This window comes from Sander vitreus, chromosome 22 (assembly GCF_031162955.1).
Source record: "Sander vitreus isolate 19-12246 chromosome 22, sanVit1, whole genome shotgun sequence".
NCBI classification, from domain to species: domain Eukaryota; kingdom Metazoa; phylum Chordata; class Actinopteri; order Perciformes; family Percidae; genus Sander; species Sander vitreus.
The window spans coordinates 23613644-23638260 of NC_135876.1; the positions used below are offsets into that span (position 1 = coordinate 23613644).

Here is a 24617-nt window from a genome sequence, read left to right on the forward strand (position 1 = left end):
TGATTTGAGTAAACAGAGGAAAAGGAGCCTTTAATGTGTTCGGACACGCAGGGTGATACAGTGTCGACTGTTTAACATACAACACATTGCACACGGTGCACGTCAGGCAGTAACAGCGTTGCTCTTTGAAAGAGGATTTGATGGAGCTGCCAAGGAAACACTGACTCCTGTAGAGGGTCTGTGTTTGTGTGTTTGTACGTTTGCCAATCACAACCAAACTCCACCCATTCAGAGGGTGTGTGTGTGTGTGTGTGTGTGTGTGTGTGTGTGTGTGTGTGTGTGTGTGTGTGTGTGTGTGTGTGTGTGTGTGTGTGTGTGTGTGTGTGTGGAGCAACCTTACCCTCCCTGCATTGAATTGTGGGTGGAGAAATGTTTGCGTGAGTGTGTGTGCAGCCTATTCTCTAAATAACCTGTTGATCCAGTCAAGCTGAGACGCACTCAGCCTCAGGAGGGGACGCGCTCGGCCAATCTTCTTCCTCAATTTCTCCTGGATTTCATCTGAAGTTGGAGCTCCAGCTGAGTCACTGTGAGTGTTTCATCAGCTTTCACATGCATATCCCGGCACGTCACTGACAGATGGCATTAATTTCCGTCCTGTAGCGGCTCTGTGTGACACATCAGGGTCGATTAAAAGAGTTACCAAGAGAAGCTTTACTGTGGATGTCCAGGAGATTCTGTAAGTACTAATTATTGCTTTTTCTGTAATTTGTTCCACACATACAGTGAGCTTCTTTTTTCTTTTTCTTTTTTTTACAAGATACTAAAACTACTACTACTTCTAAAGATAATATAAATAAGGACGCTTGTATGAGCATGTTAAGGTCTAGAAGGATTATATTTCTGGGTCAGTAGCTAAAAGAAGGGGATTCATATCATCTGTAGGAGCAGTTTCAGTGCTGGGATGAAGCTCTAAAGCGGCACAGAAACTTCTAAAAATATACATTTCATTCATAAAAAGTAATCAGCTGCTTCAATACAAACTTCAATCGTGTTGAAAGCTGCTTCACGAGGGGTGGAACTATTGCGATAAAGTCTGAGTGCACCTGAGGTCAAAGAGTAACCACTGAGGTCCTAATAACTAATACAACTGTTATTATATGATATAGAAAATGAGCTAAATTTTGTTTTCTGTTGTCCCTTTGCACTGGAAACCACGCACAACGTTGTATTGTGACATTTATTTAGAGACTGAGCTGGTTAGTTAAGTTAAGGTAAGAAGAAAAGACCTTTTCATCAGGATAAACTTCAAGCCTGTTGATATTTATCGCCTCGTTTCTTCTATTAAGTGTACAATTTATTCGAAAAGTTTGCACAAAAATATACTGTATGTATTTTGAAAGTATATAACCATGAATACAATGTTGAAGCTGATGTTTTTGGTCGGTTGATGTCGGTTTTGTATATGTGTTATTGTTTGATAAGTGTGTTTTATAATCCCGTGTGAGATGGGCAACATGTTTGACCCGACACATAAGTAAAGACTAACTAATGCAGAATAACGCAGTTAGTGTTTTAGAGGCAGCACCTCAGGTCAGAGTTATTGTCAGTGTCTTATAAAATAATAATAATTAAAAAAAAGTTTGACTATGTTTTAGAGGCGGCACAGTGAGTGAAGTGTGTTCATTGACTTCTTGATGTTTTATAGATTTTATTATGTTACTTATGTTGCTTGCTTACATTTCATTTGTTTCATTTCCAAGCACCTTGAGTTTAAGATGAGCTGGAACAGCATCAGGTCAAAGTTATTGTCAGTCAATAACTCTTAAAAATGTGGCACTACTACAGAATAAGATGTTAGAAAGTTTGACTGTGTTTCAGAGGCAGGCGAGGGAGTGAAGTGTGTTCCTGAACATTGCATTTTCTCTTATTTTAATCAATATATAATCTTCTGTGCATGTCTCTCTAGCTGTACACATTTCAATGTGAGGCACACTGGGTTACAGATAAGATGTGAGCTGAGGTCTAAATGTTATTGTTAGTGTCTTAATAACTAATAAATGGGTTATCATCAACAGAATAAGAGTTGCTGTATGTTTTAGAAGCAGCACAGTGAGTGTAGTGTGTTCTTGCACACTGTGTTGTTGCCTTTTCTTGTATTTTAATTGATACATTCTGCATGTTGCTCCTAGCTGTACATATTTCAATGTGAGGCACACTGAGTTATAGATAAGATGTGAGTGCAGCTGAGGTCAAATAGTTGTTAGTGTCTTAGTAACTCTAACAAATGTGTTATTAATACCTAATAAGCTGTCTAAAAAGAGTAACTGTATGTTTTATAGACAGCAGAGTGAGTTAAGTGTGTTCCTGCACATTTTTTATTGACTTCTTGTTGCATTTTCTCATTATTTATTCAATATATAATCTTCTGTGCATGTCGGCTGTTGCTTGCATTCATTTAATTTGAACGTAAAGCAACTTAAGCTTAAGATGTGCTGGAACATTATTGTTTGTGTCATAATAAGTATAAATGTGTTATTAAACAGGATAAGGTGTTGCTTTATATTAAGAGGCAGCCCAGTGAATTTAGTGTGTTCTCCTTGCACAATGTTTTGTTGACTTGTTGCTTTTTCTTATATTTTAATTGATATAGTCTGCATGTTACCTAGTTGGACATATTTCAATATGAGGCACACTGAGTTACAGATGAGATGTGAGTGCAGCTGAGGTCAAAGTGTCTTACGGTAATTATGTCATAAATGTGTCAAAGTGTTGTAGAGGCACTTGAGTGTGGTGTGTGTGTGGTGTGTACTTGCACAGTTGCACAAGTTTTATCCTTACTTGCACAACGTTTTGTTGATTTATTGTATTTTATTAAATATGCTGTATCCATCTTAATGTAAAGCACACTAACTATCTGGGACTATTGAGGCCAAATAGTTATTGTTAGTGGTGCAATAATGTCTAATACATTTGTTATTATTACAGAATAAGGTATTGAAAAGAGTTGCTGTATATTTTAGAGGCAGCACGGTGAGTGTAGTGTGTTCCTGCACAACTTTTCATTGACTTGTTGTGGCATTAGTTATAGCTTTTATTACATTCTTCTGCACGTTACTTGTTGCTACATTTTAATGCGAAGCACATGAGTGCTCTGGAAGTAAAATTGTCTCAGCTAAACTTATTTGACACTGAAAAGTAAATTATTTTGGGGCTGATGTTCTCTCTGTTAAAAGATTACTCATTTGGAATTATATAATTATTGATCAAATGTATTGATTTCTGCAGAATCCTACCTGAAACTTTCAGCAGTGGATTTTTTAAAAAGGTTTTGTCTTAGACAAAAGTAATTTGTCATTACGTGCATGTTTGCTCAGCCGTTGCTGCACTTTTGCTCTGTCACCCAGAGGAAATATTTGGACAAAATCCAAGTGCTGGCCTCCGTTCTTCAGCCAACGGAAAGCCACGAGCAGTAAATATGCGACAATGTGCTACTTCTGTACTCTATAACACTTTAAGAGGGAATTGTGTTCAGCTCTAATGCAGGAAAGATCCCACGTAAACACTCTGACAATGCCAGCGGCTGCACGCGCGCCTCTCACCTCCTGCCAACAAACGTCACAACGCTTAATGAATCACTTTCTGTGTTTCAAACCGTAGTACACTTCCTTCACCTTTAAGACTAAATGACTGATTTATCAGCCACTGGACATACTTCACTTTTCACTTCACCTGTGTTTGTATCGGAGAGTTAAGATTGTGAGGGGATACGGTGAGAGGAATTTATTGTGCATCAGCAACAGATGCACCCCCTCTCTTCTCGCTTATCAAACCAGAGAGAGATACAAAAGAAGGGCTAAACACGGAGGATAAGATGACAGAGAGGAGTGATGGAGAAGAAAAGGATAAGTCTTAGAGGTTTTCAGAGTTTGTGGTGGATGAAAGAGTGCAGGGCTTCAGCTGCAAATCTCACTTTTTATTTTTTGGTGATGAGAAGCCAAAACCGCTCATCAGAGGATCAAACCTGAACTCTCCTCAGAAAGCCCCACATGTCTTGTCACGTTTTATACTGCATAGCTTCCTGTGTCCATTTCAACAAGAATGTGCCTCTAATTATGCTTTTCTCTTCCTTGTGTCTGTGTGTGTGTGTGTGTGTGTGTGTGTGTGTGTGTGTGTGTGTGTGTGTGTGTGTGTGTGTGATGCCAAACCACCCAGAGGGATCCAAGGAAAAACCTGCTACAAGGCAAAAAGGAAAACCCTCGCCCGAAATCGCCACAGTGGAAGAAGCATGGTCTGAATGAACTGTCTGCATGTATTTCTGTGAGTCGTAAATGCGTGTAGCTGAAAGGAAATCATGTCAGCGATACACACTTGGGCCTGTTTCCTCCTGTGGATCGGCTTTGCAATGCAGGACAAAACCCCAGGTAAAACACAAACGCCTCTTTGTCCAGCAGCTTCAACTGATCTGTGAGCACGACAACGTTCACAGGGATTAAAAGGGTTTCTTTACAGAACCTGATACACAGAAGAACACACAAGAATCTCTGCATTTTAAAGTTGCAAGATGATGGAATTTTTCCTTCTGCAATCTCAGAACGGTCCCAAATTACACAGATGGGTTATTCAAAAAAAAATTCCGCCCACATTAAGTCCTGACGTCAGGTATGAGATCAGGATGGAAATATTTCCCCACCACAGCAAGTGAAACAGCAGTGAAGCAGCTGGACTTGAAAGAAATGTCTGTCTGGTCTTATTTTACAGCTCTGACCCTCATTCCTGAGAGTTAAGGTATCATTTTAACCCTTAGGTTGTCCTCCCGGGTCAAAATGAACACTCTTTTAGACCTTTTTTTTTTTTTTACCTTTTTGATGCTTTTTTCTCCTCACATTTTGCTTGCTTATTTCAACGTTTTTGGCACTATTTTTTTTCTCCATTACCACCAGTATCTTCACTACTAGAACCAACTCATTTACACTAGTGTTACACTTATTTCTTCCGGAATTAATGGTCAATAAACCTCATTTATATGAAATGATACCTAATTTATGTGTATGAAAAAAGCAGAAATGTTTGTACATGTATATATACTTTGATACAACATTTTCTTTTTCATTTAGCTACTTAATTGTTAGTCTATTGTTATTGTTTTTATTGCTTGTCTATGGGTGGGTTACTTTGCTGTGTTCTGCTGTGCTTTTTTCTTGTTTGTTAAACAGAAAAGCTATGGATAAAATATATTTTAAAAAAAGAAAAAGAAAAGAAAAAAGCAGAAATGATGAATGATTTGAGGTAATGGTTAAGATGAGAGGAATGAAGGTAATGGATAATCACAGACATGTCAAAGTTTAGTCAGGGTTAACTTCACTGCTGAGACCTGGAACAGAAAGACAAAAAACATGTCAAATGCATATTAAACAAAATATAATATGTTAAATGTGTATAGTATAAATATATATAAATATTATAATATAAATATAGTCACTTAATGGCATGAAGAACACAAAAAGGCTGCAGCCTAAATAAGAGCATAAAGCTTGAATCAAATCCAGCTTTTCTGACAATCCAATCCTTCTTCATGTCCATAATGCCATTATGTGCCTGGATTTGTACACATACTTAGAATAATAGTATTCAGGGTTTCCCCCAGTATATTGCAAGTGCCTAAGTTGCCCACCACCAGGCCTAGGCCACTGGGAATTATTTTGTAATGTATTTTAAAGATTTTAAACTACAGTTACAGTGGGGTGGCTCGGTTGGAAACGCAGACGTAGTCATATTTTCAAATCTCCAGTTAGCTTAGAAAAGAAGACACTTGTCTTGACCTTTAGCCAAAAAAGACATGACCCTCCCTTCAGCAAAGAATAAAAAGACACGACCCTCCCCTATTTTCCTCCGGTGGTCCATTCCATAAATACCGAACGGTCCCTAAACAACTTTTCTGGGGGAAACCCTGGTACTCTGTATTCAACCTTCTTTCTTTCATCCCTGGCCCGTTCTGGAAACCTTTTTCCAGAGTTTTTATTTGATTCCTAAGATCTGGAACAGTTTTACAATCCCATCTTAAGCAATTTGTACGTTTGTGACGTAAATTAAGTTGCGATTGACCAGGAGTTCCTGGCAGAAGAGATATTGTATCTCAGTGGGATCTTTCTGGCTAAATAAAGAATACAAAAAAACTCTAACACTGATTTTTGGTTTCACACGGGACACAAACAGCGGCCTCCTGGTAAAAGTCCAGTGTTTCTTTGACCCATCCATCCACCCTGACCTCCCTACGCAGACCTGCTCGCTCTTTATTCTACGTCACATTATAAGTCCCCTAGAGACTGGCGTGAAATTACACGAAAAGCAAAAATGCGTAGTGATAACACTCTCAAGGACTTAATAGATTGACATGTTATTCATACGCCATTTGGGGATACCGCACTGCATAAGAAAATGCATGCACAACTAAGTTAAGAGACACGTACGTTACCATTGACAGCAAACATGTACACAGTCACATTAGGCAGGAAAAAAGTTTGAGGATTCTGCTGGAGAACTAATGGCCTTTATTAAATACACACAAACATTTAATCTTAGTTAAATTAACAACACTAAGTCCGGCGTGCAACGTGCAGTCTCACCTGGATGACATCCGTAGGGTTGCACTCGGCTGTTTACATGAAAAGTGCCAGAAATTGTGTAAAGAAAGAGAAAAAGAAAAAGAAAGAGAGCCAGATAGGGAAGAAGTTCAAGCCACAGTTGGCCTATCACTGGGTGTAGTGGGCGCAGTAAGTAAAATATGACCTTTTACTGAACTGTGGTCGTCACCCAAGAGCTGCAGAAACACAGACAGCTCTTAATACAGTTTACAGCGCAAAGAACTGACTTTGTATGGCGGTAGAATGTCCTTTGATGCTAAAAACAGTAGAGAACAATAGAGAGTTTTTGTTTGTGGGCTGGAAATGCTTATCACTAGTTTTGCACACATCTGCCTTTTTATCAGTTAAAGTACGTAAATGAGTTGAATTGAGTGTTTATTCTATTAAATAACGGTGTGTGTGAAGTTAATGTTTCACACTTCGTTGGCTACCTTGAAGAGATTCGTGTTTGCTCAGCAGATTGTTCAAAGCACACAAAAGTTTCTACAAGGGCACGAAATGTCACGATACGGTGAGACAGGAGGCGGCCGTCGCCTGGCTGTCACGCAGGTAAACCGGTCGGTTGCTTTGCTGCATCATGCAGCCGTGGGAGAACAGCTGGGAGCATCAGCCGGCAGTATCAGCCATAATAAAACAGTCGCGGAGGATGGAGGCGGGAAAACTACTGACAGAAACACTCAGGTGATAAAGCAACAGTTAATCTCTCCAGTCATCTGTCATCTGTTGCCATTCCAGTAGGCCTAACCGTCATGCACTTATGCAATCACATACGTACAAACAAAACAAAAGCTCAGAGGTTGAGTTGATTCAACACTGAGCTCTGGACCCATTTAGTGATAGTTAACTTAAGTGTTTTCCCCTTGATACGATAAGATATACTTTCTTATCTATAGCCTACCAAGGGGAAATTGTGCTTGGACAATAGTGCAATTGTTGACAATAAGGATAAAATAGAATATTGTCAGCCTTATACTTGAACGAGCCTGCCGAAGCTCCAGCATTATGAATGTTTAGCCATAAATTAATGGAAAAAATATATGTGTGTGTGTGTGCGTGTGTGTGCGTGTGTCATGGCAAAATGTGGTTGTGGAGACACCTACTGTCGCAGTAACTACCACAGAGGCGGTCCCCTCCCTATCTGTCTTTCTTAGTTGAGATCGATGATGGGCGTTTTCCGAGCAAGGGCAACAAAAGTAGTAGGGGTACGCCCCTGGCCCAATTTGGTGTCGCAGCTAGTCTGATTCCATCCCAAGTTTTTTTTTTTAAATGTATCGATCCCCTTCAGGCTCCACCCACTATTGACTTAAGCAATGACGTTAACTTTGAATTGCTCGACAATCAGAAATGTTTGTACACTTCAATCTGACAAGGAAATTATTCAGTATGTACACGCACAATTTGCCAGTACTATTTGCTACAGTGCCGCTTCTGTTCTACTGTTATTCAGATTACATTTGTATCATCATGTCACTTATCTGTTTGAGAGTGTGAGAAGCTGGCCTGGAATTTCACCCCTGTAGAGGCAAGCCCACTTGCCCTAGGTGTAGGAAATTCTTGCCCTGGTTTCATTTGATAATAGTGTGTAACTGCAGTCTATTCATCACTACCCGCCTCCACCCTGGATGTGTGGCAATGAAGGGAAGTTGAGGGTGAATAATTCTCCTCATCAGTTTTGAAATATTCACCTTAAAGCAACATGTCCCTGTTTGAGATTAGAGTTCTTGCTTCTGTGTTTTTGTACATTCTTCCAGGTGACCTCCTCTCCTGCAAGTAATCTAGAGAGAGGAAAGGCTACTGAAGCACATCATTCACACAGATAGGAGAATCAATGTGTGAATGTGTCACTCCACTGATGAATGTAAGCTTTTAAGTGCTCATATTATGCTTTTTGGCTTTTTCCCTTACCTTTATTTTGTTAATGTCTTTTGTGCATGTAGTAAGTTTACAAAGTGAAAAAGCCCAAAGTCCACCCCAAAGGGAGTTACGATCTCCCACACTAAACACTGTCCACAAACTGCTCCAAACAGCTCTTTTGTAGTCCAGCCTTTACTTCTGTGATAAACACGCGTCATTTTGCGTCACTTTGTAACACACGTTTTAATGCTCGCCTAGCTGCTAGCTGACTGGCTAGTAGTCCTTACCTAGGTACTGTCAGGGCACGCCTTCATACTCTGCTTCTGACTGGCTAGTAGTCCTTACCTAGCTACTGTCAGGACACGCCCTTATACTCTGCTTCTGACTGGCTAGTAGTCCTTACCTAGCTGCTGAGCATGTGCGACTCCCAACAAAGATGGAACAGAAGTGAGATGTCTCACTCTGTAGCTAAAACAGAGAGCTCAACACACAGGGTGAAAAGTAGAGATGTTCCGATATCAGTATTTGGTATCGGCTCCGATACTGCCTAAAACGCTGGTATCGGTATCGGGAAGTACTGGAGTTAATGCACCGATCCGATACCACGTGATAAAGCCCTAAAGAAAATCTACTTTAAAGTAGTTTATTTATGTTGTTTTTCCGTTATAACTGACTGTCAAACTGCAGAATAAAAGAACGTTCTGGGGCGTTCATGTTTCACAAAGAGTTTAACCTGAGCCAGACCGACAACAAAAATAGAAATAATATCACATCCATACAGGGATAGTAGTATACAGCTGTTATACATCATATCATCCATACAGGGATAGTAGTATACAGCTGTTATACATCATATCATCCATACAGGGATAGTAGTATACAGCTGTTATACATCATATCATCCATACAGGGATAGTAGTATACAGCTGTTAAAACATAATAAAATATATGACACACTGGTATCAGATCAGTACTCGGTATCAGCCGATACGCAAGTTCAGGTATCGGAATTGGTATCAGGAAGCAAAAAATGGTATCGGACCATCTCTAGTGAAAAGAGGAGCTGCAGCAATGTGCAGTACGACAAAAATAAAGTGTGTTTTTTGAAAATTCAACCATGTAAACCTATTCTGGTACACCTCTAAATACAATTATGAACCTGAAAATGAGCAAAATATGAGGTCTTTAACACAACTTAATGATGACACAAATCTCTCGTCTAACATCTCAGTATCTCACCTGGACTCTCCTTGTCTTGTTTCAGATGTCATGGTGACGTGCTTCGTCTCGCAGGAGTGCGTGCTGCCCTGCAGCTTCCAGCCGGGCAGCAAGGAGACCATCGAGTGGTTCAGACAGGACGTGTTGGTGTACAAGTTTAAGCGGGAACATGGCGATAACCATGACGACGCTGATGATGATGATGATGATGATGATGATGATGATGACGACGACGACAGCAGCGAAGAGCACTTCGAGCACGAGCAGATAGCAGGCCGCGCCTCCGTTTTCCCACATTTGGTATCCCGCGGCAACGCCACGCTGATCCTCAGGGGGAGTGGCCTGAAGGACAGAGGCACGTACAGGTGTGTAGTGCACACCTCGAAGGGCGAACACAACGCAAAGATCATCATGAAGGTGGAAGGTGAGTTTATTAAGAATGTACAGTCAGGTCCATAAATATTGGGACATCGACACAATTCTAATCTTTTTGGCTCTATACACCACCACAATGGAGTTGAAATGAAACAAACAAGATGTGCTTTAACTGCAGACTTTCAGCTTTAATTTGAGGGTATTCACATCCAAATCAGGTGAACGGTGTAGGAATTACAACAGTTTGTATATGTGCCTCCCACTTTTTAAGGGACCAAAAGTAATGGGACAATTGGCTGCTCAGCTGTTCCATGGCCAGGTGTGTGTTATTCCCTCATTATCCCATTTACAAGGAGCAGATAAAAGGTCCAGAGTTCATTTCAAGTGTGCTATTTACATTTGGAATCTGTTGCTGTCAACTCTCAATATGAGATCCAAAGAGCTGTCACTATCAGTGAAGCAAGCCATCATTAGGCTGAAAAAATCTAAACAAACCCATCAGAGAGATAGCAAAAACATTAGGTGTGGCCAAATCAACTGTTTGGAACATTCTTAAAAAGAAAGAACGCACCGGTGAGCTCAGCAACACCAAAAGACCCGGAAGACCACAGAAAACAACTGTGGTGGATGACCGAAGAATACTTTCCCTGGTGAAGAAAAACACCCTTCACAACAGTTGGCCAGATCAAGAACACTCTCCAGGAGGTAGGTGTATGTGTGTCAAAGTCAACAATCAAGAGAAGACTTCACCAGAGTGAATACAGAGGGTTCACTACAAGATGTAAACCATTGGTGAGCCTCAAAAACAGGAAGGCCAGATTAGAGTTTGCCAAACAACATCTAAAAAAGCCTTCACATTTCTGGAACAACATCCTATGGACAGATGAGACAAAGATCAACTTGTACCAGAGTGATGGGAAGAGAAGAGTATGGAGAAGGAAAGGAACTGCTCATGATCCAAAGCATACCACCTCATCAGTGAAGTATGGTGGTGGTAGTGTCATGGCGTGGGCATGTATGGCTGCCAATGGAACTGGTTCTCTTGTATTTATTGATGATGTGACTGCTGACAAAAGCAGCAGGATGAATTCTGAAGTGTTTTGGGCAATATTATCTGCTCATATTCAGCCAAATGCTTCAGAACTCATTGGACGGCGCTTCACAGTGCAGATGGACAATGACCCGAAGCATACTGCGAAAGCAACCAAAGAGTTTTTTAAGGGAAAGAAGTGGAATGTTATGCAATGGCCAAGTCAGTCACCTGACCTGAATCCGATTGAGCATGCATTTCACTTGCTGAAGACAAAACTGAAGGGAAAATGCCCCAAGAACAAGCAGGAACTGAAGACAGTTGCAGTAGAGGCCTGGCAGAGCATCACCAGGGATGAAACCCAGCGTCTGGTGATGTCTATGCCTTCCAGACTTCAGGCTGGAATTGAATGCAAAGGATTTGCAACCAAGTATTAAAAAGTGAAAGTTTGATTTATGATTGTTAATCTGTCCCATTACTTTTGGTCCCTTAAAAAGTGGGAGGCACATATACAAACTGTTGTAATTCCTACACCGTTCACCTGATTTGGATGTGAATACCCTCAAATTAAAGCTGAAAGTCTGCAGTTAAAGCACATCTTGTTTGTTTCATTTCAACTCCATTGTGGTGGTGTATAGAGCCAAAAAGATTAGAATTGTGTCGATGTCCCAATATTTATGGACCTGACTGTAGGATGCAGTTTCGGTGCAGTGTGACTGTTCGGTTTGATTCGTTTAGACTGGTGTGAACAACATCGTCATTGTGGCGCTAACCTACTGTATTAAGTGAAGCCAAAACATCTGGATTGCCCCCTGGTGGCTGGCTGCAGTATAGGTCATAAATCCCCCCCGCTCGATGTCAGCAGATGGGACATTGACCAAACTACAACATCAAAGTACACGTCAAATACATTTTTTTTTTTTACCAAAGATGGTTTCTGTCAATTCAAGTAGTTCTGAAAACGTTTTTTTGTTATTTGATGCTATAAAAACGCGGCTTAGCGCGGCCCAGGACGGTTGTGATTGGATTAATGAAATACAAACAAGCCACAGTGTTCTTTTCCCCTATCCCAGAAAAGATAAGTGGTATAGCCAGACCATACTGCTTCGTTGACACAGCCCTGTATGGATAGGTCTGACAATGTGAGTCAATCCCCCACAGCCCACAGTTAAAATGCCCAATTTTAAAGCCGAAATAAACACATTCACAGCATGGAACAAAAAACTGCTAATTCGGCTAAACGTGGTAAACATTATACCAGCTAAACATTACGTTAGCATTGAGCTCTTAGTGTAACAGAGGCGCCAGCATGGCTGTAGATATAGTCTTGTTTCATAATGCCCTGCTTTCATGCGGAATACCAGGTGTATACTTACTTCTAAATTACTTCAAGACACTGATGTCCATGCCAATATGTGTTTCTCCCATTCAACCTGTCAGAGGCTCTGTAATGAAGCAACATTAGGGTACTTTAAAAGTTTTAAAAACAGTACTTCCAATGTTAGTAAGAACTGTTATATTGTCCTAACCGAGCTCTAATGTTATCTGCATGAGAATGATGTCAGGCTATATTGGGCCTGACATTTAGAGTCTATCATCAGGGGCTGCTGGGAAACATTCCAGCATGCTGTGAGTGTCTTTGTGTGTGTGTTTGTGTGTGTGTAGCACCCATCCGAGGCCTGTCTGTAGAGCTGTCCAGGCTGAGCGGCTACGAGGAGATGAAGTGCACCCTCAGTAATGTTTTCCCGCCCCCTCGGGTAACCTGGGCGACCGAGCCGCCCACTTTCGAGGACCTCCGACCGCTCACACGCATGCTGGCCAACAAACAGGGGCTGTACACGGTCGACAGCCGCCTCAAGAGGCTGAAAGGACGACCTAACCTCATCTACATCTGTAAAGTCACGACTTCCTACGGCGGTCCGGCCTGGACGGCCTCATTCAGGGAAAGAGGTGAAAAAAACAATGCAGAAAATATCTTTCATATGCATAATAATTTATATTCATTGATTTACTTATTGGAGAGACTTTTTGTGCCTCCCTCACAAAAACTCAGGAGCAGCACAACTCATTTCAAATACGTGAAGAAGATTCGGGAGATTTTAATGACTTAATTGAGGAGACAATTGAGCAGGCAGTACAGTTTAACCGCAATGTGATATTATGCAGTTGCGTCTCAACTCTGGGTTCCTGTCATCCGTAAGGTGTTTTTAAACTATTTTGAAGTTTAACTGAACCTTCAATGAAAGCAAAGATATTGAGGGCGCCCAAATATCTCAGCACAGACAAAATGTGTTGTGTTTACTTTCTCTATGGCCTTGGCAGGGTGAGCAGCACTGTCGTATCATACAGCTGCTACTCCTCCCATCATCTATGGAGGCACAGAGTTGAAGTACTCCTCTCCCTGGAAAGGTCATGAGGTTATGTTGGACACTGACCTGAATGAGACCTGGGTACCACTGTCGCAACTTAAATAGCATGAGTTCATAAGCTGGAAATTACACAACACTCACTACGCCATTTCTCTCTCTTGTAGAAATAAAAGGAGCTCAAGGAAGAGACCTGACCATCTCCTGCCACGCCCCTCCTTACCTGAACAACCCCTTCCTCCACTGGAGCTTCATCAACGGCGAGGAGCACTCCCACATCCTCACCTACGACAGCCAGTCGGGGAAAAGCGTCTCCACGCCGTCCTGGGACAACCACGTGGAGCTGGACGGCTTCAGGGTCCCATTCGGAGATGGCTCCCTGCGTCTGATGGACCCCAAACACTTGGAGCACACGGGCAGCTACACCTGCGTGTTCTCCGTGCCGCACAACACCCACACCGAACGCACGGATGTCACCATCGACGGTCCTGTTGGTGAGGTCACAAACACAATCAAACTGTAGTTTTTATCAAACAAACACGAGGAAATAGTGCATTTGCTGGGGACTATTTTCAGCAGCGGATTCATCTACATTTGCTGCTCTAGTGAGTATTTAAGCTTAAGCTTAAGATACACAATGCTTTACAGTAAGATACATGCTTTGTTATTTTTGGTCTTTTTTTAATGATATTTTTAGACAATAAGAAAAATATAGAATATCACCAGACCTAACCTTTAAAGCAGTGGGGCACAAACTTTTAAAATAATGTATTCCTACCTAAATCACAAAATAGATCGCTGGTCAGAGCTTCCTGAAACGTCCCATATGAGCTTTCCAAAACTGATTCATAGTTTTGGTGAGGTTTGGTGTCAAAGGTATTCATAATTATATACATATATAAAAAATATAAAAGACATCCAACAACAAGACAAACAACATGCAAAGCAAAAAACAGCTGCTGTCATCATTTCAGTGTATTAAACTGTGTATCTTTTCTGTCTCTGTTACCTGTGTGCAGGTAACAAACATACCACAGAAGCCCCGTCTTATTGGTGGATAGTTGGTCTGGTGATAGCAGTGCTGGTTCTGGCTCTGGCCGTGCTGACCATGCTGGTCTACCTGAAGATGAAAGGTAAAGATGGACTCGAGGAGAAGAAGACCGCTTGACTGGACTGACACGAGACACAAATTTCAATCTCTCTCTGACCATTTTCTCTTTCATTCTGTTAGATTTCAAAATGCATTCACACACTCCGATTCAAATTGGGAATAGTCTGGGATGTCTGGTTGTGGTCTTAAAGTGTGTATCTATCATAATATATACACTTTATAGGGCGGTCACTATGTGAAATTCTACTTTTTTTAAGGTTTAAGTCAGCGGTGTCCAAACCTTTTTTAAAGAGTGCCAGCTTTGATAATGTCAAGACGCCTGGGGGCCAACGGTCCATTCTGACATTTTTCTTTACAAAAAAAGTTACATACTAATGCAGTGATCTATAACAATTTTTATTTTCATTGTCAGACTTATTTTTTTTTTAATGGCAATGTAACCAAATCAACGCCACCCAAACTTGAACAAATCTAAAAAAGAAACTCTTATTTTTACATCAATAGTCAGATAAGCGAACATACTGTATGGACTACCTTAAACTTGACGTTGATAAATATCTTAACCCCATGTTCATTTTAAACATACTTATTATGCGTGATGCAAAGTTTGTTAAAATAACATTTAAGCTTACAACATATTACTCTTGCTCTTCAGGTTTGATTGTTCCCTGGGCCGTACTTTGGACATGCCTGGTTTCAGTTTAACATGTTTGTGGTGTTTGTGGGTCTTGGAAGAATATGAGATATTTTACAGTCAATACAGCAAAAAAAAAAAAAAAAGCACATTTAAGAGAATTTAATTTAGCATACAGTAAACAACTGCTTCTCCACCAAACTATCAGATTTTGAAAATTAAATTAAAAACGCTTCACCACTGTCGGTTTTACACTTTTTAAAACCATTACTTCATGGCAGAAGTGAAGTGCTGAATGTTACAACTAACTAATGAAAACACAGCTTTCACACACAGTATTTAGATATTTTATTCTAAAAAATACTCTGTTACAACTAAAGGCTCTGCATTCAAAATCTTGAAGCATTATCAGCAAAATGTACTTCAAGTATTACAAGTAAAAGTACTCGTTACACAGCCGAATGGCCCTCTTCAGTGTTATATTCACATATTATTGATTTATTACAACTGACGCATTAATGTGTGATTTTCATGTTAGAGTTATGCAATAAGCATAAAATGGAAAGAAGAAATACTTAAAATTCTACTTAAACATATTTTTTTACTTTCTACCACTGCAAGTTGATTGTCGTGAAATAAAGTAAAACAAAATCTTATTTTATGATCAGCATTAGTGTAAAATATGCAAAATTCACTGGTCCTAAAACTCTCCTTAAACTGGTGTGTGGAGGGAAAATGTGTTTCTGCATAAAATATTAAAGGACTGCATGTAAAGTCAAGCTTTTCTGTCTCATAGTGAATGTATAAATAAAACTACTCTATTTCCTATAAATAATACATCAAAAAAGCTATTAATATTACACCTGTCACAGCCAAACAGGTCACACCAGTTGGAAGTAATTGTAACCGGATCATGCCTGTTCTCCAGCCGTGTTATCCAGATGCATTCTAGGAAATGTAGGCAGTCACTAAAGTCACTAAAAGCAGAAAAAAAAGAAAAATCCAGAAAGTAAAATAGAACAAAAGAGTTTTCTTTGGATTTGTTTAAGAGAACTAAATCACATTTTAGATGCTCTACAGGTGCTTTTTTTAACTTCAGAGTTCATATATGCCATTCTCACAATCATTATGTCTCTCCAATCTGTCCTCAGGGGGGACCTCAAAGCCCAGAAACGACCCTGAAGACGTGACAGAGCTGCGCTTAGTCAAAGGTTGGTCATGAACTTGTTAAAAAATGTCACTTGCACTTCCAAAACCAGACACTAGATGGAGCCGGAGAATAAGTATAACGCTCTGTTACCTCAGGAAACTCTGATCCTCTACCTTTACAACTCTTAGATAATAACATTTAGTTGACTCTCATTAATATGAGTGGGGTGGACAATATAACAGAAACACCACTCAGTATAATACAGTAAAATTAAAACGCAAAACAAACAACCGCCTCCAAAATAACCATAAAGTTCAGTGGGTCAAAACATAAATCTAATGATTAACAGTGGCATGAAAGCAGAAAAAAAAATGGTTTCTGCTGAATGTCTTCATCTGTTACACCTTACTTAAGTTCTCATATTAAGCATGTATAAGCAGTATACAAATATTTAATACATTGCCTATAAAACACTAATGTATGCAGATATAAGGGCATTTCTAAGTGTTTATTAATGAACTGACATATTCTTTCACAGGAGTTATATCTGTTAACACAAACATCTACTTGCAACTACATTGTAATGTGTGATAAACCATTTATTTAATGTTTGTATACTACTTATAAATGCTAAATAGGGGGACTTAAAGTTAAGTGTTACTACTACTACTTACTACTGCAACTGCATTTTACAAAGTTTTAAACTGCATTGGTTTTAGCTAAGTGGACCCAATAAACTGGTCTATGATGTGAGTAGATGTTGTACACAATGTGATGGGTACTTTAATTGAAATACCCAACAGTACTAAGTGATACAGGACCATAGAGAAATACAGAAAAGAACAGATGTGCATGTCTTTTCTCCTTACCTTTATGGCCTTTGTTTCCTCCTCCTCTGATCCAGAAACTTTTCCTCTCATCCTCACAGACTCGACCGCCGACAGTAACCTGAATGAGAGCAGCCCGCTGACTGTTGGAGGCACCAACGGACAATCAGACCTCCAGACTGGATCTTAGTTAACCTGAGAACAGACAGAAACAACACGGCGTCACCGAAAACTTACAAAATACTAACAAAACAAACAGCTACACACTGACGAGGAACTATCCGCTTCTTACAAGACAGAATGTTTCTTCGAGAGCTTTTAAAACTATATTTTAAATGACTTTTTTTAGCATATTTGGGTGTTTTTCTAACGAGGAACTTTTTTTTTTGGCTCCTGTGGAAACAGATGTTTAATTGTAAAACATGCACTCCAAAAACGAAATGCTTTCAGCGTCTTTATGAAGGGTTTGTGGAACCTGCTGTTATTTCAGGAACTCTTTTAGGTCAGTGTGTTCTCATAGAGAACCCTGAAGATGCATTCCTGTTGAATCATCACCATCTCTTCCCAGGAAACTAAACAAAACGCTCACGCTTGGCCTCACGTGAGATTGCCAACGACGGTCGTTCAGACTTGGCCTCGGGTGAGTCCAACGAGCATAACTACTGCCGTTACAACAGCCAGGAGCTGTCCTGTGTTGCTTTGCTCACATCTTTGATAAACCTAATCTAGCGTTACAAACAGCAACATCTCCCCAACAGTCTGACTGACTGATAGTTTGGGTGGCGTCATTTTCTTTAGTCTCTGGCCAGGTAACAGGTAAATTAGGTAAAAATGCAGTTGTTCCTCATTCTTGTTTTCTCAGCACTGTTAAATTGTATGTATGGGACACAGGAGTTTTCTACCCTGAAGTTATTGTAAACAAACATTGAAATTGTATCCATAGGTCAAATGTTTAATGTAAGTTTCCCCGGGTCAGTGTTGAAATCAAGCACAGCTTATAGCTTACTGATGTTAAACTCCTCAATATGCCCTCAAATATGAGAAAAGACTTTTGACATTGATGTCTCCACAGTGGCTGAACAGATTTTGACCATTCAAAGTGCCTTTAAAAACATCCATCTCCCTTTGTTCTGGTGCAATTTGAACTGTGAAGACAGCCCTTGCCAATCACTTACAATGCTAGTTAATGTGCAGAGACAGACATGCCCTGGAAACATAGGTATACAGCCTTTGGACTCCCTGGCTCTCCGTGCCCTTAAAGGTTAGGACTGTGAAAAAAGAGACTCTGTGTGAATTATATGTTTTAAACCAGGTAAAGATGTCTCTTTTTCTCTCGAGGTCAGAGTCAGTACTCCCTGGCACTACAACTCTGCTCTTGGACACTTGCACGGACTGGAGTTCTAAAATAAAAGACTACCTACTACCTACACTGTTGTTGTGGAACAATCCGATCACGGTTGTTCCCTGGCTTGTATGCTTTAATTTGCTGCTTGACATTTAAGAGTTGACTCGAGTGCTCGGAGAACAAAGTGACACAAAGCCGGGTTCAGCTCAACAATGTTGTGAATGTTTGATGAAAGACGCGGGAGTGTATTTATAGTGGAGCAATTGCCCCAGGCATTTCGTAGTTCGATAAGAAAGGGGCAACAGTGAGAGGAGGATTGGTTCAAGGTTGGTTCACACAGATACATTGTCAGGGAGGAGAACAGTAATACAATTTATAAAACAAGGTCAGATGAAAATGGTAAGGTCAGATTCACAACAACTCTCCTGCTGCATTTAAACCTTCCCGTCAGTGAACTTAAAGGTTAAGCTCCTGCTTGGTTATAAAACTGAATGTGACTGAACAATACAGACTTTAAGAGTCAGTCAATCACTGACAATAAACTCTTGTCAATATTTAATCTGCAGCAGATTGAAATAGTTTCTCTGTCTCTCTCCACTGCCACACATTGATGAAAAAACGCGTCACGTTTTCATAAATTATACTTGACCTCTTTCACAAATGTGTCATAATTATTGTAAAGTTAATAAAAAAAGACTAATCACTAAAGATTTGTGTGTGTGACTTTTTTTTTGTTGAGTTATGACAAAACAAAATCTCAAGCTTAAGGTCTGAGCTTGTTTCTGGAGCGTTTAACTAAATCTCACAGCAGCAGTAAGTTTGCTCAGTTGTCACAGTGTTGGTGAAAAATGTCATCCACAAACTTGGACCAGATGTGAGATGGAAACTCCATGGCAACTGAGGATATAACATAGTTGATAGTTCCAAAAAAAAGCTATTAAGTGGACCTTAAGATTATGTTGTCGATCAAGGTGCTTAGTAAGCAGATACTTCTGAAAAAATAAACATTTTAATGGGAAGTTGCATTTGTGTAATGATTTTAAAGGTTGGCAATATTCTATATTTTCCTAACTTTCCACTTTCATTCCTATCTATATTCTGAAGGTTTTTACAGAAATGTTTGTTCATATATCACTCAGCCTGATTTACGTAAAGTTTTGAACCTTAAAACATGGAGCAAATAGTTTTTTTTGTATGGCTGTTGACAGAACTTTCTGATTTATGAAGTAATAAAAAGAGATATCCAAACTGCCCTCTGTAAAAACCTTTGGCTCTAATATGTCAGAAAGAAATTTGAACCTGGCTATATCCAATGTTTCTGTTGTGAACATGTTTGCAAGTTAGCACATATTTATTAAGATAATGTCTCAATAGTAAATTTACACCAAATTTCAGAAAACCTGTGGTACAAAAGATAACTGTCTTAATGTAAGTATTCAACTGGTGAGGTTGAATCTATTAGTCAAATGTTTCAGTACCCTATCCTGTGTTAGATTTGCGCCTAACCAAAACATGTTAATTGCATAATTATGACTAGAAAAACTTGACACAATGCTGAGCTGCACCCCAGCTGTCAGATGATATATACCACTTCTACGTAGCATATGCTGTTGACCTGCTATCTCCCCCTAAATATCCCCTATCCCTCCCAAATAATACGAAAATGTGGGTCTCAAAAAACCCCAAAAAAACCCTCATGCTGGAATGCATTAAAGCTTATATATATATACATATACACATATACATATATATATACATATATATATATATACATATACATATATATATATACATATACATATACATATATATATACATATACACATATATATATACACATATATATACATATATATACATATACATACATATATATATACATATATATATACACACACATATATACACACACACACACACACATATATACACACACTATATATATACACACACACACACACACATATATATATACACACACACACACATATACATATATATATATACATACATACATATATAATATATATATATGATTGTATATATATGAATACGAAAATGTGGGTCTCAAAAAAAACCAAAAAAAACCCTCATGCTGGAATGCATTAAAGCTTATATATATATACATATACACATATACATATATATATACATATACATACATATATATATATATATACATATACACATATATATATACACATATATATACATATATATATACATATACATACATATATATATACACACACATATATACACACACACACATATATACACACACTATATATACACACACACACACACACACACACACACACACACACACACATATATACATACACACACACACACACACACACACACACACACACACACATATACATACACACAGTATACGTCTATATTTATATACTGAATAAATAAAATGTAAATGGTCTGAAAGAAAACCGAATATTCACCCATTTAAAAATGACATGAAATTATATTTTGAAACTTTAAAAAGGACAAATAAGAAAGCCATCCGGACTCTGAACATTTACAATGCCTTAAAACCTCTTTAATGTAAATTTCATGGGCACCTTTTTTCATGTATGTATGTATTTAATGTTTTCAATGTGTTTGTGTATCTGTACTTGAATAATAAAGTTTTTTGAAGGCAAAAAAAAAGAAAAAGAAAGACTCACATTGTGTATTGACAAACCCCTCCCTCTTCAAAAAAGCCAGCTCTTTACACATCCGGCCTTGTTTCCTCCCCCTCAGTGTTATGCAATTGTGAGAAGAGACGGGCAGGAGCTGACAAGCCCTATTCAGTGAAGATTAGCAAATAAACAGAACAAAAGTAACAGAGTTTGGTTTCGAGTCAGAGCACAGACTGTTTAGAGAAACTATCACACACTGCCACGAGGAGAAATGGCGCAGAAAGGAGTTCAGCTGGACCGGGAGACATTCTCTTGTTCTTTCTGTCTGGATCTACTGAAGGATCCGGTGACTACTCCCTGTGGACACAGCTACTGCATGAACTGTATTAACATTTTCTGGGATCAAGAGGATGAGAAGAAAACCTACAGCTGCCCTCAGTGCAAACAGAGCTTCACTCCGAGGCCTGTCCTGCTGAAAAACACCATGTTAGCAGTTGTAGTGGAGGAGCTAAAGAAGACTGGACTCCCTGATGAACACTGCTATGCTGGACCTGAAGATGTGGCCTGTGATTTCTGCACAGGGAGAAAACTGAAAGCCCTCAAGTCCTGTAAGCAATGTCTGGTCTCTTACTGCGAGAAACACCTTCAGCCTCATTTTGACGCAGCTCAATTAAAGACACACAAGCTGGTGGACCCCGCCAAGAAGCTCCAGGAGGGAGCCAACGTCTGCTCTCGTCATAATGAGGGGATGCAGATGTTCTGCCGTACAGATCAGAAGTTAATCTGTTATCTCTGCCCCCTGGATGAACATGAAGGCCACGACACAGTCTCGGCTGCAGCAGAGAGGGCTAAGATGCAGGGAGAGCTTGACGGGAGTCGAAAAAACATCCAGCAGAGCATCCAGGACAGAGAGAAAGAGGTGAAGCTGCTTCAACAGGAGGCGGAGGCTATCGATCGCTTTGCTGATAAAGCAGTGAAAGACAACGAGAAGATCTTCAACGAGCTGATCCATCTCATGGAGAAAAAAAGCTCTGACGTGAATCAGATGATCAGATCGGAGCAGAAAATTAAAGCGAGTCAAGTCAAAGAGCTTCAGGAGAAGCTGGAGCAGGAGATCACTGAGCTGAAGAGCAAAGATGCCGAGCTGATGACGCTGTCACTCACAGAGGATCACAACCAGTTTCTGCAAGAGTACCCCTCACTGTCACCAATCAGTGAACCTACAAACATACCCAGCACCAAAATGCATACTCTGTGGTTCTTTGAGGATGTGACAGCAGCTGTGTCAGAGGTCGGAGCTAAACTACAGAAAGTTCTGGGTGAGAAATGGACAAACGTAAACACCAGAGCTGTGTTGTTAAAATATTCACGTGAAATCTCGCTGGATCCAGACACAGCACACAACCAGCTGTCATTATCTGAGGGGAACAGAAAAGCAATATTTACGACAGGACAGTCTAATTTGTATCGTTTAGCCAGATTCACTTCATGTCCTCAGGTCCTGAGTAAACAGAGTCTGACTGGACGTTGCTACTGGGAGGTGGAGTTGAGAGGGAGAGAAGTTTGTGTAGCCGTCGCATACAACAGCATCAGCAGAACCGGCAGCAGTGCAGAATGTACATTTGGAGCGAAAGACGGATCTTGGGCGTTATCATTATACGGCGGTTATTCCGACGACTGGGCTTACTTTCGGAACAACAATGTTCAAACTCCCGTCTCAGGTCCTCGGTCCTCCAGAGTAGGAGTGTACCTGGATCACAGTGCAGGTACTCTGTCCTTCTACAGCGTCTCTGAAACCATGACTCTCCTCCACAGAGTCCAGACCACATTCACTGAGCCTCTCCATGTTGGATTTCGGCTTTCACATTATGAAGACACTGCTGAGTTCATTTGCCTCGAGTAGACAGAAGTCATTTAAGGGTTAAAATCTGTTTTGGTTTAACTCAAACTTATTTTGTCTCAATTTGTTGTTGCCGAGAGCTGATTTTTGTGGCATTTTTTTTACAGATCAGCCGTCAATCAAACATTATGAGATGTACTTTGACGTCTTCTCATTAGTTGTGTAAATGTTTGAGTTTCTTTGGGTGGCGCTCCTTCCAGCGTCTGTTTAGCCATGGAGGCCATCACTGCCCATGATGATGAGCCTCTATTTTAGTTCTGACTTTTTCCAACTGTATTTTAGTTAAGTATTATAGTTTTGAATGGAAGCCCATTTCTGCCAATGTGATGGGAAAATACTGATTATTTTAAGAAAGTATTATGACTTAGTTTCTTTTTTACATTCACGTTGGCGGAAATGGGCTTCCCTAGTTATCAGAGTGCATTTGTATATATGTACAGTATATACAGTATATAGAATAGAATTAGTTTTAAAGTTTTAGTTTGTTTTTGTTAAGGCAAGTTATAATGTATTAGATGAACATACATACAGTACATACAAAACACAATGTTGGAGAACTGTATATAAATGGTCATGATGTTATAATCTTCATCGGTAGTGAAATACAGCTAAAAAAACTAAAATAAATGTATACCAGGCAATATCATTTGCGTTTAGTTTTAGCTTTTATTTACTAACAATATTTGAACTGCTTATTTTAGCTTCAGTTTTGGTTTACTATAATAACGTCGACCTGAACTGACTTTTTTTTGCATGATGTGTAATGTGAACTTCTCTCTGTGATCGTAATGTTTGATGAATATTTGTATTGATGCATTTGCATGTTTTTGTTTCTCATCCACTGCGTGGGTCTGAAGAGAGAAAACACCAGACGGCTTTTATCGTAAATATTTTGTTCTCACCACTTGGTCAATTTGTAAAGAAATCTCCGAATACATATATTTGTTTGGCTGACCTGTGAGCTGTTATAAAACGGTTCACTGTTCGTTCATTATTCTCTTCTACATAGGGTTAGGTCAGATTAAAGAAAACAACTCCCATGATCCCACGCTACTTCACAACCTCACCAAACTGTCTTTTGTTATGGTTTTGATCGAGAGAAAATTACATTGCGTTTAACAGATTTTACTGATGTGTGACGTATGAACAAACTGAAGGTTAACATGATGAATAAACAAACATGAACTCAGTATTTCTCCTTGTCTTCATTCCAGGGTTTCAGACAAAGCTGTGATGTGAAGTTTTCCTCCTGAAACACCACAAAGTATAGAGTTGATGTTTAGAGTGACAACTCCTTTTGTGACCAGAAGTCACAGCATACTTTGTTATTAGAGATTTTGCTTGTGATGTTTTGACATTTTGATTTTAGGACTGCCTCCTGCAAAGTCTCAGAAAATTAAATCCTGTGAACATTTTAAAAGGAAACGAGAGAGAGAGAGAGAGAGAGAGAGAGAGAGAGAGAGAGAGAGAGAGAGAAAAAAAGAGAGAGAAAAAGAGAGAGAGAGAAAAAAAGAGAGAGAGAGAGAGAGAGAGAGAGAGAGAGAGAGAGAGAGAGAGAAAGAAAATACTGTTTATAATAAGGAT

General features: G+C 39.6%; 2 protein-coding genes across 4 annotated transcripts; both read left to right on the plus strand.

The window, feature by feature from the left end:
• The first annotated feature begins 406 nt into the window (after window positions 1-406).
• On the plus strand, window positions 407-19199 carry hhla2b.1 (HERV-H LTR-associating 2b, tandem duplicate 1). 3 transcript variants are annotated; one of them, XM_078280270.1, is made up of 9 exons: window positions 407-526; window positions 601-676; window positions 4153-4361; window positions 9700-10077; window positions 12724-13008; window positions 13592-13918; window positions 14444-14557; window positions 16321-16380; window positions 17248-19199. In XM_078280270.1, the coding sequence occupies exons 3-9, from the start codon at window positions 4292-4294 to the stop codon at window positions 17334-17336; spliced, it is 1323 nt and encodes a 440-aa protein (XP_078136396.1). In that variant the 5' UTR covers window positions 407-526; window positions 601-676; window positions 4153-4291; the 3' UTR covers window positions 17337-19199. The 3 variants fall into 3 exon arrangements, with proteins under 3 accessions (XP_078136396.1, XP_078136397.1, XP_078136398.1); XM_078280271.1 differs by lacking the exon at window positions 601-676; XM_078280272.1 differs by lacking the exons at window positions 407-526; window positions 601-676 and adding an exon at window positions 8333-8439 and having other exon boundaries at window positions 4285-4361.
• Window positions 19200-21234: 2035 nt separating this feature from the next.
• LOC144536999 (tripartite motif-containing protein 16-like) lies at window positions 21235-24222 on the plus strand. Its single transcript, XM_078280388.1, has one exon. The coding sequence runs from the start codon at window positions 21405-21407 to the stop codon at window positions 23034-23036; it is 1632 nt and encodes a 543-aa protein (XP_078136514.1). The 5' UTR covers window positions 21235-21404; the 3' UTR covers window positions 23037-24222.
• The last annotated feature ends 395 nt before the right edge of the window (window positions 24223-24617 follow it).

Coding starts and splice junctions, on each gene's coding strand:
- LOC144536999 (XM_078280388.1), top strand. CDS start 21,405: ATGGCGCAGAAAGGAGTTCAGCTGGACCGGGAGACATTCTCTTGTTCT.
- hhla2b.1 (XM_078280270.1), top strand. CDS start 4,292: ATGTCAGCGATACACACTTGGGCCTGTTTCCTCCTGTGGATCGGCTTT. Junction 13,009..13,591: donor GGCCTCATTCAGGGAAAGAG/GTGAAAAAAACA, acceptor TCTCTCTTGTAG/AAATAAAAGGAGCTCAAGGA. Junction 16,381..17,247: donor AGAGCTGCGCTTAGTCAAAG/GTTGGTCATGAA, acceptor TCATCCTCACAG/ACTCGACCGCCGACAGTAAC.